The sequence below is a fragment of the Malurus melanocephalus genome, unplaced genomic scaffold (assembly GCF_030028575.1).
Source record: "Malurus melanocephalus ecotype Western Australia unplaced genomic scaffold, MMel_1.1 scaffold_844, whole genome shotgun sequence".
NCBI classification, from domain to species: domain Eukaryota; kingdom Metazoa; phylum Chordata; class Aves; order Passeriformes; family Maluridae; genus Malurus; species Malurus melanocephalus.
The window spans coordinates 171271-186463 of NW_026624076.1; the positions used below are offsets into that span (position 1 = coordinate 171271).

The following is a 15193-nucleotide window of genomic DNA, read 5'->3' on the forward strand; positions in this document are numbered from 1 at the left end:
TCCCTGTCAGGATGCTGAACTTTGGGATGGAAGAGTCAGGTTTCAGGGCATTGTTGGAGTTGTCTGACAGTTTCAGGCAGAGCTACACCCGGCTGTGTTGGTTTGTGCAGGGTTTCACAGCCCTTTTTGGGATATTTGGCTGTTCTGTCACTCGTCCCCCAGCCTGTCATCTGACACTGTGGGGTTGTTTGGGGGCTCTGGGGGTTCCTCAAATCCAGAATTCAACACTGATTCCATTCCTTGTCACTGGAGATGGGCTCTGGCTCAGCTTGAGCTGCCCAGGGCACCAAACACTCCCTGATTTTATTGTGTTACCTCAGTAATTGTCCTCTGCCATCTTGATGCCTGATGATTTTTGCTTTTCCTTTTTACGCTTTCTGTACCCTCTGTGCATTCCTCTGCTCCCCTTAGCCCACGTGTTTGTAATTCCTGATATTCCAGCTTAGTTTAGGAGTTCTGCTGGGCAGAGACACCAAACATCCTCAGGAAGGAGTCAGTGTACCCTGTGCTATCTTAAACCCGAGCTCAGCCTTGGGTGAAGCTTAAACCTGAGTTCCAGCCTTGGGTGAAGCCTTCTGTCCAGAACATCTTGTGTAAACTGGGCTCTGGCCTCATCCAGGATTCATTAGAATAGGGACACATCACTGCATTTGTGAAGTTTCTTATTGGGGAATCCCAGATAGAAATGCTAATTTCTGAAACCTATAAAACTTGTATCTTATTGGGGAATCCTGGATAGATTTCCTAATTTCTGAAACCCATAAAACTTGTACCTGTGCTGTACACGGGTGTGCATTCTGCCATCAAGTTGTGCACCTGGGATCCCAAATACCAAAGGTAAAACCCTTTTTATCCCTAAATGTGTCTGTGTCATTATTAAAACCTGGCCTTTCAAGGCAACAATCTGTTTCTAACTTTTAAACACAAATGTCTGCACTGTAAATTATTTTTTTTTAAAAAAAGGGGAAAAAAGTGCCACATGCTGAAAGCTACACAGAGAGACTGCGAGCATGACCTTCATGGTCTGAGAAAGCTGATGCTGCTTTTTCATTCTGTTTTAATTTGTTGGGTTGGATGTGTGTTTGTGGAGTTCTTGACTTTTTCAGATTTGCCATTTTTCTGCAAAATACTCTTGGCACAACAATGCAGCTGTTTTTTTTGTAGTGAATTACCACAGAATCGCCGAGCAGTTACATTTGGAGGGACCATAAAATCATCCAGTGCCACCCCTGCCATGTCAGGAACGTTTTCCAATGTCTGAGGTTGCTCCAATTGCTGTCCAAGCTGGCCTTGGACACTCAATTGATAAAAATCTCCCATTTCTTGGCATAACTACCAATAGATCTGTGTTCCTGCAGGTGACAGACTGGCTGGCGAGTTCATTTGATGACTTCTTTGGGAGCACAAGTGTTCCCTGCTCTGCTGTTGCTGTGAAGCCGCTGAGAGGCCGCTCTGCCCGAGGCCATGGGCACAAACAGGAGCACCCAACCCCCGTGACAGAGAGCAGCAAGGCCAGAGCTGCTCCCAGGAAAAGAGCAAAGCCTTCTGCTGTGGATGTGCCCTGTGCCAGGACCAGGCACAGCCAGAGCCAGCATGAGCTGCTGCCGTGGGTGGAGAGATACAAACCTGAAACTCAGGTGTGACAATTGCTCTGAGTGCCACTCAGAGTGACATTTGTGCTCCTGTCCATAACTGTGCTGGTCAAGCTCTCACCATGTCCTGGGAAAGCAAAAGGGCTCTGGGTTATTCATTCATTGCCAGTGCATAAAGCCAGGCTTTAACAAGCTCTTTATCTGTTCCCCCAGGCTTCCTGAGGAGGAAACTCTGCTGAGGAAATGTTGTTTCCTGTCAGCTTCCAATGTGGGATTKGCAAAWRTTYCAAAAACYTGTGCAGTRTTAGAGTAAAAAAAGTWAAAARGTCCAGTTCCAGCAATAGCTGTGAAGTATCTTTGCACAAACAGACAATACTGTAGTGTTATTACATAAAAAAATAATAAATAGCTCATTATTTTCTGACTACAAAGAATGGAATACTGATTGTCTGAGGCAGCAGATTGAAATGATCATCCTTTACTGTGGCATTGTTTTCATAGCACACTAGAATATACACCAACTAGAATATACACCAACGTGTCTGTTGATATTTTAGTCAGCATTTATTCTAATTTTCATTCTCATTATTAGAAACCAGGAGTTTAATGTATAACTTTCACATGTTTAACCTTTCAGAATGACCTTGCTGTGCAAAAGAAGAAGATTGAAGAGGTTGAAACCTGGTTAAAAACACACGTATTTCAGGGTCAGCCAAAGAAGGTAAACTTGCTAAAATCAGCAGATAAAGATATCAAACCATACAAACTGGAGGCATTTTCAAGTTCAGGGAAAAATCTCAACTTAGAGACATAGTGATTGTGTATCTTTTTCATTGTAAAAGGTTCTTTAAGAGCATAGGTTAGAGGTTTTCCTTTTTTTTTGGACTTGTGCTGCTACCTGGTGGATTCTGATTTTGCTCAGCAAAATTATTTTCTGGCATCCAGTCATAATTCACAACGCTTCAGTCATAACTCACAACTCTTCAGAATGTGCTTCAAGCAGCATTTTCTCTCTCTCAGGTTAATTTGTAAATCTCATGACAAATTTCCAGCTGCTCTGAGCTGGTGTAACAGGAAACATTAATCTGTTTTTAATCTTGATTGGTAAGTGGCATTCTTAGAGAGGCAGAAATTGCCTAGAATAGCCTTGCCTCGTGTTTTCCAGAGCTGGTTCTCCAGTTTGGTGTCTGTTGTGTTGGCACAATCACATGCAGTTTGTTACCAGGGATGTTAGGAACTGAGCAAGGCTCTGTCCTGGTTCTCTTTGTCTGAATACTCAGCAGGTGAATTAACAGCACAAAATGTGTGCCTTGGCTTTCACAGGGAAAGAGGTTCATTACCAGAGAAACTATAGGAGAAATTCAACCTATATTGATCTTCAGCTGACTGTCAGTCTCTTCTTATTACATTTATGGTTTTATTTTGTATCTCTGTGTCAGGGTGGTTCTATCTTGCTGCTGACTGGCCCTCCTGGCAGCGGAAAAACTGCAACTCTGCAAATTCTAGCCAAAGATCTTGGCCTTCAGGTGCAGGAATGGACCAATCCACTCTCCTTAGACTTCACAAAGGAAGACTTGAAAAATATGCTTGACCATGGTAAGTGTGTTGGGATTTTTCTGTTTTTCTTCTTCCACTTACTTTTGTGGGCTTTATATCCTTTATATATTTTTGCTTCTTTTCTGTCTCAAGTATGAAATCAGATCCATGTAAGTTCATTCCACAGTGTTTAATAAGAATCTTTCTGTTGCTTTTATCTGGAAAGGTGTTTCAAGTTTTTTTACAGTGTCTACTCAAAAATAATTGACAGTTCAAATCAGTGTAGAGAGCTCTGTAATAGCCTGGATATAATTTGAATCAAATAACTGAAAATAGGTAAGTATCTTTGTCTGAGTCATCAGCTGAATTATTCCCCTTTAAAAATTCTGATGTGTTTCTCACATTTTTGCAAAAAGGGCTTGTTTAGAGCTGCTGTCAGAAAATGGCACGGGTGGGTGTTAGTTCGTGTGGGTATTTATATTTTACTTGATATAATACAGAATACATATTTTTAATTAGTTTTCTTTTTCAGACTCAAATTTTCATACGTTTCCGAGTCAGGCCCAAGCAGCTCTCTTTCAAGATTTTCTATTAAGAGCAAATAAGTATAACAAACTTCAGATGCTTGGGGAGTCCTCAGAAAATGATAAAAAGCTTATTCTTGTTGAAGTAAGTGAAAATTTGTGAAATTGTGTTGAAAACAGTACCTTTTGTTGTAAGATTGACTTGCTAACTAGCTTAAGATGCTGGATTGGTGTTTTCAGAGTTAGTCTGCTTTAGTGCAGTTGTTCTTCATTGCATTTTGAGTGTCTAGAGCAGTCTGGAGCCACGTCCTGCCTGTAGTGACACCACAGAGAAAGAGTCAGACAAAAATGGGAGTCTGGCTTGAGCACAGAAATATGTAAGAGTATTAAAAAAATCCAAACAATATTGAGGATTCATTCCCACGTTTCTGGATGGTCAAGTTTCTAGAAACAAGTGTGTGTATAAACAGGAAGAGTGGAAAAAACACCACTACTCCTGTTCTTTGAGGATGCAGGAGAGTGTAGGGGACACTGGAGAATGAACACAAGCAGGAACAGTTAAATTTAAAACACTTAACTCCCTGTTCTTACACGGGTGGTGTTTAGGGGAGAGGTGTGAGCTGAGGGTTTGGGGGCAGGCACAGGGCAAGGCTTTATTTGTACTTCAACACAAGTGTGTTTCAATACCAATTTCTTCCTGAGCTTTTCAGTTCTTTTCCTGACAAGAATTTTAGAAATTGACAGTCACGTTGTCTGTCAACCTTGAGGACCAAAACAAGCAGAAATTGTAGCAGGGTGAAGCGATGTATTGTAGAATTCAGGAAGCTCGACATTTCTTTTTGGATTATTGTTTTCTGTAATAAATGCTTTGGGTGTTTTTTTGCCCCTGCTGCCCCTCTGACTGTCTCCAGGGTCAGCTGCATTAAAATGTGGTTGACAGCAAGCAAACCAGGAATTAAAAATGTGTGGCAATGTAGTGTTCCATGACCATCAATCTGTGGAAAAGAGTATTTACATCTGAATGTAATGACAGCAGCTCTTTGTTTTGGACAGGACATTCCAAACCAATTCTACCGAGAGCCTTGCAGTCTGCATGAAATCCTGAGGTCAGTGGCAAATAAGTTTTTAATTTTCAGCTTTAGCCAGTTGAAGTTTTTAATTTTCAGCTTTAGCCAGTTGCAGTAAGCCGGAGCTTGATTCTCATCATGCTTTGTTGTTTTGAAATTCAGGAGATTTGTTCGTACAAGCAGGTGCCCCCTGGTCTTTATAATCTCAGATAACTTCAGTGGAGACAGCAACCAGAGGTCACTGTTCCCCACAGAAATTCTGGAGGAGCTGTGTATATTCAATATTAGGTAAGGTCTTTCATCTTATTAAAATGTGGTTCAAATAACTGAGAGTGTAGAAACTAATTTTTTTTTAATGAAATTCAACAGCTTCAAGCCTATTGCACCAACAAACATGATGAAAGTTCTTAATCGAATTGCTGCAGCAGAAGCCAGTATGGTAAGTTGTCAAAGCTGATAACTTCTGTGCAGTTTTGAGACCAAAAGGTTTCACACTTTTACATCTGAAATGTAAATGGGGTTTTTTACTGTATTTTTTCATCTTTGGTAGTAGAGCCCCCTCATCTCCCCAAAAACCCATTCTCCCAGGGCAAGGGACAGAAGGCAAGAAACAAACTGAAAAGATACCTTGTTTTCAAGATTAGTTTCACTTGATCTGTGGTCTAAATCTACAAAGTTGCTTCTGAGAATTACTCTGTTTAGTACAGTAACTATAGAAATGAAACAAAGATTAGGAAGAGATATAATCTTCCTTGTATCCATCAAGGCCAGTAGAGGTTATGAACCTTAATCCTGTATTATTCCTGTAGTGTTTTGATTACAATCAAATATCAAATTGAGTGATAATTTGCAAAGAATTACATGGATTTTTCTCTTTAATAGTGCTGTATAAAATGTGGCAGTGTGCTTAAACTAATTAGGTTTTTTAAAGTTCGCAGTATTATGTGGTTTGAGCACATAGTGGATACTCATATCTGTTTATAGTCAGAGTTGGGACCACTTATTCAAATACTCCTTTTCCTGCTTTTGTATTGTTTTGAATGCTGTTTTTCCCTGTAGAACAGAGAGAAAAGTTACACCCTTGATAGAAGTTCTCTGGAGCTGCTTTGCAAAGGTTGTTCAGGCGACATAAGAAGTGCAATAAACAGTCTTCAGTTTTCCTCTATGAAAGGTAAAAAGCTATGTTTTTTTTTTCAAGTGAGGTGATACTGTGACCATTTCTGCTGAAAACGTGTTCTGTTCAGAGTTGCAGAGCAGTTGAGTGAGTTGCAGGAACATTCCTGACACCCATCTGTGGAGCAGGAGTAAACCCAGGGTGTGTGGGGAGTGGGTGGAGCTCAGCTTTTGCAGGCTGGGGTTAAATTAAACCTCAACATGTCTGCATGTGCTGACATAATCTAATTAAATACCCTCTTTTCTTCCTGGTATCTTTGCTATTTGTGTTTGCTGTTCAAAGTTACGGTGCAACTTTAGTTTAAAGAGAATATTTTCATTGGTTGGTTGTTGCATTTCCTAAATTTCTTGTTGTTTGAGCATTTTACATGTCAGTAATTGTTAAGGATGTACATTTTGAAAAGCAGTACTCTGGCATGTGTTGTTCATTGTAAGGACTGTGAAATGGTGACATCATTTATATTCAACTCAGAAAAATATGGAGAAATACTCATTATTTTTCCTCATGCTAAATGTGGTAGAGCTGGCAATGATACAGTTTCTGTCACACCCCTTTATCTCCCATTTGCTTTGCAATTAGAAAATGCGATCATGGAATACAAGATTAAAGGTAATTTCAAGTCATTTCTTTAARAGGGAGGGTTGTAATTTGAGTTTTAGGGTATATTGAAGTTAACTGGGCAGTCTTAGTTTAATTACACAAGGCARAMRGTAAAGTTTCTACATTTAACTTGCAGACATTAAAGGTCAATTATTCTGATGATGTCTTCAGGTATACCGAGTTTAGATTATTTTGTGTTAATCAGAAAAATAGAGAATTGCTCTCAGTGTGGTGATGATGTCATTGGTATGAATGAATAGTGGATTGGTGTTATCTGAGAAAAAACTTGCAGTTTCTCACTGCCAGACACATCCTCCAGAAAATCTAAATAATCTTAAAATAACTGGTTTGTAGGTGTTTCACTAAGGTGAATGATTGGTAGCCAATGATATTTTGCAAGTTTGGGAGACATCCCATCTCCTTTTTGGTCTTGTGAACACGCAGCATTTGGTTTTATGTATGTAAGGTTTATTTCTTCATGTGTGTATGTATGTAAGCATAATTGATACATTCACTTTGCTACACTATTGATGGATAAAATAGATCCGAGGAATTGTGGGAGAAGTGAAAAATAAATACCTAAGGGTTAATTTATTTTAGCTCAGTAAGGAACATTCAAATGCCACAAAACAAATTGTGGGTGAAGTTTTTCAAGTTTGTTAGCTTAGAGTAGAATAAGGGTTTTATTTCATGAGGCTCAAAACTTTGTGCAAGATAGTAGGCTGTTGGAGGAATCACCTAAATGGAAAATTCTCTTTGCCACCCTGTATTTCAGAGAAGGTATTGTACAGATAATGCCAATGGAGGACAAGTTGACAAGTAAACAGGATGCAACTGAAATATAATTTACATGCATTTGTATTTTGGCTTTGCAAAGGTGAAATTCTAAACATAGTCAAGCCAGGAACATATCAGAACTAGAAGGGATAAGTCTGAATGCTTTTTTTAAAAAAAACTGCTGTTTATTGTTCCAAAAAGTATTTGGTACCTCAGCTGTCGCTTAAGGGACAGAAGTGGAATGAAGGTAATGAATGATGCTAATTTAGGTGAGTGGGTTGTGAATCTAATAAATGAGTTCTTTATTAGCATTCCCATTTATATAACCTGTTCTGTTCCTTTTATTATTACTGTTTGTTCACATAGAACATTATCAGTAGAAACATAATATAAAATTTCTGCACATTCATGTGCTTTGTCTTGATGTTATTTTTTATTTTATTTATAGACTGCTCATTGGAGAAAGAATTTTGGTCAAAGAAGAAAAAGAGCTCCACGATAAAATGTGAAGAAGCGGAAGTATCCAAAGTAAGAAAGAAAAGTAAATGTGATACCTCAGAAGATCAGGACATACAAGCTATTGGTGGCAAAGATGCATCCATCTTTCTTTTCCATGCTCTGGGGAAAATAATTTATAGCAAAAGTAAGAAAACTTTGACTTATTCTGCTTTTTAGTGGGCAAAGCATGCTAATATCTGGAGTTGCTAAAGTAAGGCTTTGGATGGCCTCTGCCTGGGCTGTTTGGTCAATAAAAAAATCAGCTGAGTCAGGGTCCCTAATGCCACTGGCTGTGCACAGCTTGATAGTAATTCACAATACTGGATCCAAAACCAACTGTAGAGAAGGAGTGAGATGAGGCAAATAGTCAGATTAAATAATTGGATGAATAATTAGATTAAATTTGTTGTATGAAGCTTATTGCAACTTTCTGTGTGTTAATGACTGTGTAATACTGACTGTAATAATTAAATACTTGTGCCTGTGCCAGAGCTTTCTGGGAACAGAGAATGCTATAATTTAGCTGCTGGTGGAGCTGAGAGTTGCTAACAACATTTCTGAACATAAAAGCTAAAGACTGTGCAATCCTTTTCAGGAGAAGCAGTGTCAGAAGCAGAGTCCCCTCAGCTGCCTGCTCACCTGTCCGAGCACCGTCGGGACACACTGCTCATTCAGCCTGAGGTACTTGTGCAGCGGCTGCGTGAACTCAGCTGGGTTTGAAACAATCCAATTGTTACTGATCTCGGTGTGTATTCAGTCTGAGTTACTGAGTAACTCACTTGGAAGGGACCCGTGGAGCAAACTCTGTGGTGTCTGAGCATCATTGCACACACCTTATGTTCCAGCCCCCAGACCTAGATACATCACAGCTTGTTATATATAGGATCCTTTTCTTTATTCAGTCGTAAAATCTCCTTTTTCTTTTCTTTTCCTAACAGAAAACTTTCCTTTTCTTTTTCCTAACAGGATATTGTGGAAAAATCACACATGTCTGGAAGCATGTTCAATCTATACCTTCACCAGAACTACCTGGACTTTTTTTCTGATATAGATGATGTTGTGAGAGCCAGTGAATATTTGAGCACTGCTGATGTCATTTGTAGTAACTGGAGTGTAAGTGTCATCTTTTCATGGGCACAAACTTGTTTTTAAGTACTTCAACATTGAGCCTCTCGACTTTTTGTTGTGTTTTTAAATGTTTGCTGCAAACTTAGGGTGTGAGTGACACAAATTCTTAATGAATGCTAAAGTACATCAGATGCAGAAGAGATGCAGAGCCAACATGCTGTCCGCTTCTGTCAGCATTTTATTTTAGTGGGTTGTAGTGTTTGTAAGATATTCTACAAAGTATTTTTAGTAGAATATGTTCCTGATAAAAATTTGTGTGTCCCCTTATGCCTTTTCCTTGAAGGATTCAGCTATTTCCTTTTTACTCAGCTGCTTTGAATAAACGTTTCACAGTAATCTAAACTTTGAAATGCTGTGCACATTGTCCCACTGCAGTTACTGAGTGTGTTTCAGTTCAAATGAACTGCCTTGAGCTCACATGAGGCCAAATTTCTCTCTTAGACACGGCTTGTGATGGAGAGCTACAGTGCCTCTGTGGCCACCCGAGGGGTGATCCACTCCAACACCTCCAGAGCCTTTGCCCACCAGCACGGGGGGAAGGGATTCCGACCCTTACATAAACCCCAGTGGTTTTTGATCAATAAAAAGGTAAAGCCTTGATTTTGGGGTTTTTTTTTCCCACCCAAGCTATGACTATTGAGTTACATAGATGAAATCTGATCATAGTGCTAAACTTGTCAAATACCTTGTTTTGATATGATCTGCTTCTAAGAAGAACTTGCTTGAAGGGCAGTTTAAATCACTCCTTTAGTATAAAAAAAAAAAAAGATTGGAGGCCTCTGACAATGTCTGATTCCTGTGTCCAAGCTGGCATGCTCCTGGGAGAGGTAATCCTAAATTAACAGAGAGACAACTGGTGTTGAAATACTATGAACTATTTCTAGAATTTGATTTTGTACACTTTAAAGCACATTGAACTGCTGCGTAAACATAACAAATTTCTGCTGTTATGGTTTATGTGTTTATCAGATACGGCTTGTTAAGGAGGAACAGCAGGTCTTGGCATTTTTTTACATTTGAACTCAAACATCTCTTCTTGGCAAAAAGCATTGGCCTGCATGGGTAGGAAATTCTGTAATCAAGGACCAAATTTTTTTTTTTTTAATTTTAATGCCCAGTAAAAGGCAAAAATGAAGGATTTTACCATTTTTATGATTGCTATGTGCTTATCTTGTGGTGTCATTTTCAGTAGCTTGTGAGTAGTCATCCTGTAGCAGGCAGGACGAAAGTCTGTGTATTATGGTACAGAATAGTTACATTAATAACGGTTTATCATTTTTTTTACTTGTGTTTCTTGCTCCCCTCCTGCCTCACCCTGCAACTCTTACAGTATCAGGAAAATTGCCTTGCTGCAAAATCTCTGTTTTCAAGCTTCTGTTTACCACCTGAGTGCCTTCAGACAGAGCTGCTGCCTTACCTTGCTATGTTAGCAAACCCAATGAGAAACCAAGGTAAGATGGGTGCAACTCTTCATCTTTGCAATTGAAACATACTGACAAATTTCATAAGCCAAAATGTCAGAACTGTCTGTGCTTTTACCTTAATACCACAGTGAAAACATTCTCATGGTAAATTTTATGTAGGTGATGCCCAAAGATGCTTTCAGTACCACAGCCAAAATTAAAGCTGCCCTGATCCAGTTGATCAAACTTTACTAATTAAATTGTTCTCTAGGCTTAGGGCTTCTATTATATTTGCTGGAGAAAGAATTTACTGATATCTTTCCAGTAATGTCAAAAGACTTACAATGCCTTAAAAAGCCTTTAAGAGATAAAAGAAGCAAAAATCAAATGTGCAGTGTATAAAAAAAAATAGTTAAATCTGAGATAATCCATTAGCCAACAGATCAAGCAGAAAAATTTACTTTGTGTGGTACATAATGCAAAAATTACTTTTAGCTGGGTCACTTGTGCTGTTAATTGTTTCTAAGAAGAAGCATCATGTTTTAACTAACATGATGAGTGAGTTTTGTAGGCTGTGGAATGCTCTTTATGCTCTGCATGAGAAGTACACAGGGGATAAATGTCATGGTTTTGGGGGTTTGTGTGCAGGCCATCTATAAATATGTTTGGTATCTAAAGTATTTCAGATCTATACAGGAATGCTTAACTAAGGTCATTAATTGTTTTCAAGTATGTTCAATTATCTGTTAATTATGATCTACCTAATATGATACTGGTGTTCTTTGTTCTTAGCTCAGATTGCTTTTATCCAAGACGTGGGGAGGCTGCCACTGAAAAGACATTTTGGGAGGTAAGCTGAACTTCTGTCTGTACTTAAAGAAAGTGAGACTGTTACTTTAATATGTGAAGGGGAAGAACCCTTTCATAGAGAGCCCTTTYSTCACATATGTCTGTGATGTGACATTTCCTCAGCATGATAATTTTTCCCCTTTTTCCAGTTCAAATCTATTTATAATTACAGTGTTGTAGCAGTGTTTTTACTCAAGTCTTGCTTCTAATCCTTGTTTAGCTTTCTTTTCCATTGTATCAAATATTAGCTCTCTCCTAGGCATCTCTGTGTCTCTAGTGCATGGTCTGAATAAAATACTTTCTTTGCTATTAATTCATTTATGTGGGAATAGAAGTGAATTGATGCAAAGGGATTGGTGTCTTTTGCCTACTGTTTATTATGAGACAAAACAATCTGGAAGTTTGACAGGAAATTCTGTATTCACCTGAGTCTTAGAAGGGTAAGAAAATGTAATGGGGAACTGTTTTTACTTCCTTAGAACAAACTGTATCCCTGTGGAAAGTATTTTTTCAAGTTTATTTAATGAGTTATAAAATTTAAAATTAGATAGCTGCACTGGTTTTATTTTATTTTATTTTGTCAAAGTTTTGCCTGTAAGGCTACTTGGAGTAAACCTTCATTCAGAATGCATGAGTTTTAGTCCGGCTATAGCTACTGAATGCTGAAAACCCAGGTTTTTTCCCCTGTGAAACTGCAGTGCTTTCCTCATGGGCTGTGTGTGCAGGGCTCAGGGTGACAGAGCATGAGGTGCTCTGTTGTGATTCTCGTGAGCTCTCTGAATCACAGAGTTCAATTGCACCAGGAGACCCTCAGAGCTGCACTTCTATAGCTCTAACACCTCTGGAATTTAGGAGGTGTTTTAACTTAAGCAAAGAATCATGTTCACAGCTGCAGTGAGACAACCGGGACAGTTTGTTCAAGCACCTGACAAAGCATCTCCTACTTGTGCTTGGTGTTGCTGTGTAGTTCAATTGTGAATTTCCAAGCTGTATTTCCAAAAACCAGCCTGTTCCCCACCTGTTGAATTAAAAGCCATTTTGGTTGCTAGACAGAGAGGAAGGAGAGTGTCCCTAAGGGTTGTATTCCTTTGTAATCCCCCTGGTCCGAGCCACAAAGTATGAAGCTTCTCAAATGAATTGTAACTTCCTTTTAAGTTTCCATGCAGCATTTCTTTGGACACTGACATTTTGTATCTGCATTAATAAGTTGGGGGTTTAGCACTGAAAGTCTGATCTGAGGGGTAACTTCCTGCTGAAAACAGTCTGTTCAGAGAAATGTAGGTATTTGCACCTTTCAGGAATCCTGATAGGGAATAATCTGTGCTACTGAACAATCCCTAAAGTGGCTCTGTCAGAGGGAACAAGGTTTTGTTGGCAGCCCTGGCTGTGAGACAGCAGCTCATGGTCATGCCCTGCTGCACTGGTGCTTTTGCAGGCTAAAGCTGGAAGCTCTGGGTGACAAAGACCCTGGGGTGCCAGAGCTGTTCCAGTGGGATGGGGACAGTGCCGATGGCGATCCCGAGGGGCTCCCACTCCCCTCCAGCCAGTCCAGCACGAGTGACCTGCCTGGCAGCCAGCCCCAGCCTGTCACAGCTCAGGCCATCCTGGACGAAGAGGAATTACAGATCGAGGAATACGACAGTGACTGAGGGACCAGGACACACCCACGAGCGATCTGTGCTGCCAAGGCCTTGGCTGAGGAGCGCGGTGTGATTGCCCAGCAGGGCTGCTTAAGCCACACCACGGGGCTGTGAGCTGAGTCTACATCTGCTGTGTGAGCATCGAGACAGCTCCAGGCATCCTCTGCACTCTGCAGGGTCAGCCTGGGCTGAGCACTGAGGTACAAGCTGTTTCCTGCCTCTCCTGAGCCATGACATCGCCTTAGGGCAATAACGAGAGAGAAATAAATGACTGAAATCGGTTTGAAAGAGACTATAGATTAGCGGTGTCAGTCTTAAGTTATTTTTATGTTTTACACATTTTAATTTACTTTGCAATTGTGCAGCACGCATTCCATAAGTTATCAGCATTTGAAAGGTTTATTCAAATTCACAATTTGAAAAAAAAAAAAATGCTGTTTGGAAATTTTCACTTAAAAAGTTTGATGTCCCAAGCTCATGATGTAAAGGAAGCTCCTACTGTATTAATACTGTTTTGTACTTTGCCTTACAGAAGATATATAAAAGATTTTCATGTCTTTATAAGTTGAATATATGTTGCACCACAGATTATTTTGTATTCCTCTCAGAAGGATATTTTCATAACTTGAGGGGGAAAGGCAACAATCAAGCGAAAGTTTTACTTTGTAGGAAGTTAAATGTGTAACATGCAGCTCCTCCTGGGTTGCTGGGGGGAAACACTGATCCTGTGTTTGGTAACTGACACATGATCGAGTGCTGTGCTTAGTAATACCACAGGAAAAAAAGGCAACCAAATCAATTCTGTGTGATGCACGTTTGCTTACAGCCAGTTTAGTGAGAGAAAACACATGTTTATCCACCCTGGCGTTGGATTAATGCTACTAAACTCTGGATTTGTCCCCTTTCAAATAACAGGTGTAGTCTTTTCATCTAATAATTAATCTAGTCTAATCATCTAACCATCATCACCATTTAATTTGCCTTTCCCCTAAACCCAGAATTCTGTTACTGCTATACTCATTACAGCAATCAAAATGTTTTTGGCTTTGACCATCAACCCTTTTCCTCCTTTCCAGGGTGCTTTGGATGGGCTGTTCTGGGGTGCCCCCAGTGCAAGTAACAAGGCACGAAATACTGATTTTTATCTTGCAAGCGCAGCCCAACCCTCCTTTGTTGTATCTTCTCAGCTTTCATTACAGTAGCAGCAGGTACGAGCAGCTGCTGTGTTGGTCTTTTCTGGATTAGAGCAGAATTCAGTACTCACCTGGCAAATCCCACCTGGCACTGTGAGGTAGAGTGTGCAGTGCTGTTGTGCAAAACCTCTCAGCTGCAAACACCACCTGTGCACACACACAAAACCCCCGTTATTCTGTTCAAAGGCTGCTCCATTACCCAGTGCCCAAATAACAACACATCAGGTGAGGCTGAGGGCAGGGCTGGCAGGAAGGCAGGTGTAAGAACTGTCATTGCTGCAGCCCGACACAGCAATGTTCTGTTACAAGGGGGGGAAAAGAGAACTGACCTTCAGATAGGAGCAGATTTGGGAGCATGCCCGGGAGGGTGCCTGTGCTTTCTGGGTGCAGTCAGAGCATAGAAACAGTTGTGGGTGCCTTTGGGGAGCCCCTCTGCTCACCCTAGAACCACCCAGCCCTGTCTCAGTGCACAGCTGTGGGCTTGGAACTGGCAGTCCCCACTGGGGACAAGACACACGGACACGCATGCAGGAGGCTGAGAGCAACATGAAAATGCCCAAGTTCAACACAAGAAGCAGTATTTTCCCTCTTCTGATGCCTCTGGGGGCCATTGTCCCCTGGTGATGTCACCTGCTGGCGGAGGGTGACAAACCAAGTGGCTGAGTGTGACATCTGTGGGGGATGTGTTGTGATGTCACAGCCCTCATTGATTGTGTTTGGGTACGAGCAGGGCCTGCGTGGCTCAACACTGAACTGCTGCTCAGCAAGGCTGAGAGAGAATCGATCCAGGCATCTCCCAGTGGTGGGTTGGGGCTGCCACTGGGAATTCCATCACTCCACGTCCCTGGGCCTGCCTGGTCCAGGCAGCACCCGAGGTGAGCTCCATGAGGAGACATCCCTCAAAGGGTATCTGTGGGTTGGGAGGGTGTCCTTGAGGGGTCTGGGCGTTTCTTCCTCCTCTCCCTGCCTGAGGATAGCCAGTGGCCATGGCTTCTCTCCATTCTGCAGCGTGTGACACCCTTTGGAAGCACTGCAGAATCACGGAATCATCAGGGTTGGAAGASACCTTCAAGATCCCCCAGCTCCTCAGCAATGGGGAGCATCCTGTCCTCCGCTCCGCTCCCAGTGCCGCGGGACGTGAGCCAGGCCACGCAGACCGAGTGGAACTGCCTCCTGTGCCACACGGTGCAGAGCAACACCGAGGCCGTGCCC

The 15193-nt window shown here is 41.1% G+C and overlaps 2 protein-coding genes across 3 annotated transcripts in view; one reads left to right on the forward strand and one right to left on the reverse strand.

Annotated features, from left to right (window-relative positions):
• The window catches only part of AK6 (adenylate kinase 6), a 5415-nt gene extending 4179 nt beyond the window's left edge, over window positions 1–1236 (reverse strand). Inside the window, exon 1 of the mRNA XM_057385573.1 lies at window positions 1173–1236. Within this exon, the coding sequence (XP_057241556.1) occupies window positions 1173–1236 (64 nt within the window). The remainder of the gene's footprint in view (window positions 1–1172) is intronic.
• A 1890-nt stretch (window positions 1237–3126) lies between these two features.
• On the forward strand, window positions 3127–12816 carry RAD17 (RAD17 checkpoint clamp loader component). Of its 2 annotated transcripts, XM_057385574.1 has the most exons (13): window positions 3127–3188; window positions 3648–3797; window positions 4706–4758; window positions 4882–5007; window positions 5089–5158; window positions 5779–5890; window positions 7719–7913; window positions 8364–8449; window positions 8735–8881; window positions 9338–9484; window positions 10227–10347; window positions 11092–11149; window positions 12584–12816. In XM_057385574.1, the coding sequence occupies exons 1-13, from the start codon at window positions 3186–3188 to the stop codon at window positions 12795–12797; spliced, it is 1482 nt and encodes a 493-aa protein (XP_057241557.1). In that variant the 5' UTR covers window positions 3127–3185; the 3' UTR covers window positions 12798–12816. The 2 variants fall into 2 exon arrangements, with proteins under 2 accessions (XP_057241557.1, XP_057241558.1); XM_057385575.1 differs by lacking the exon at window positions 3648–3797 and having other exon boundaries at window positions 3130–3188.
• The last annotated feature ends 2377 nt before the right edge of the window (window positions 12817–15193 follow it).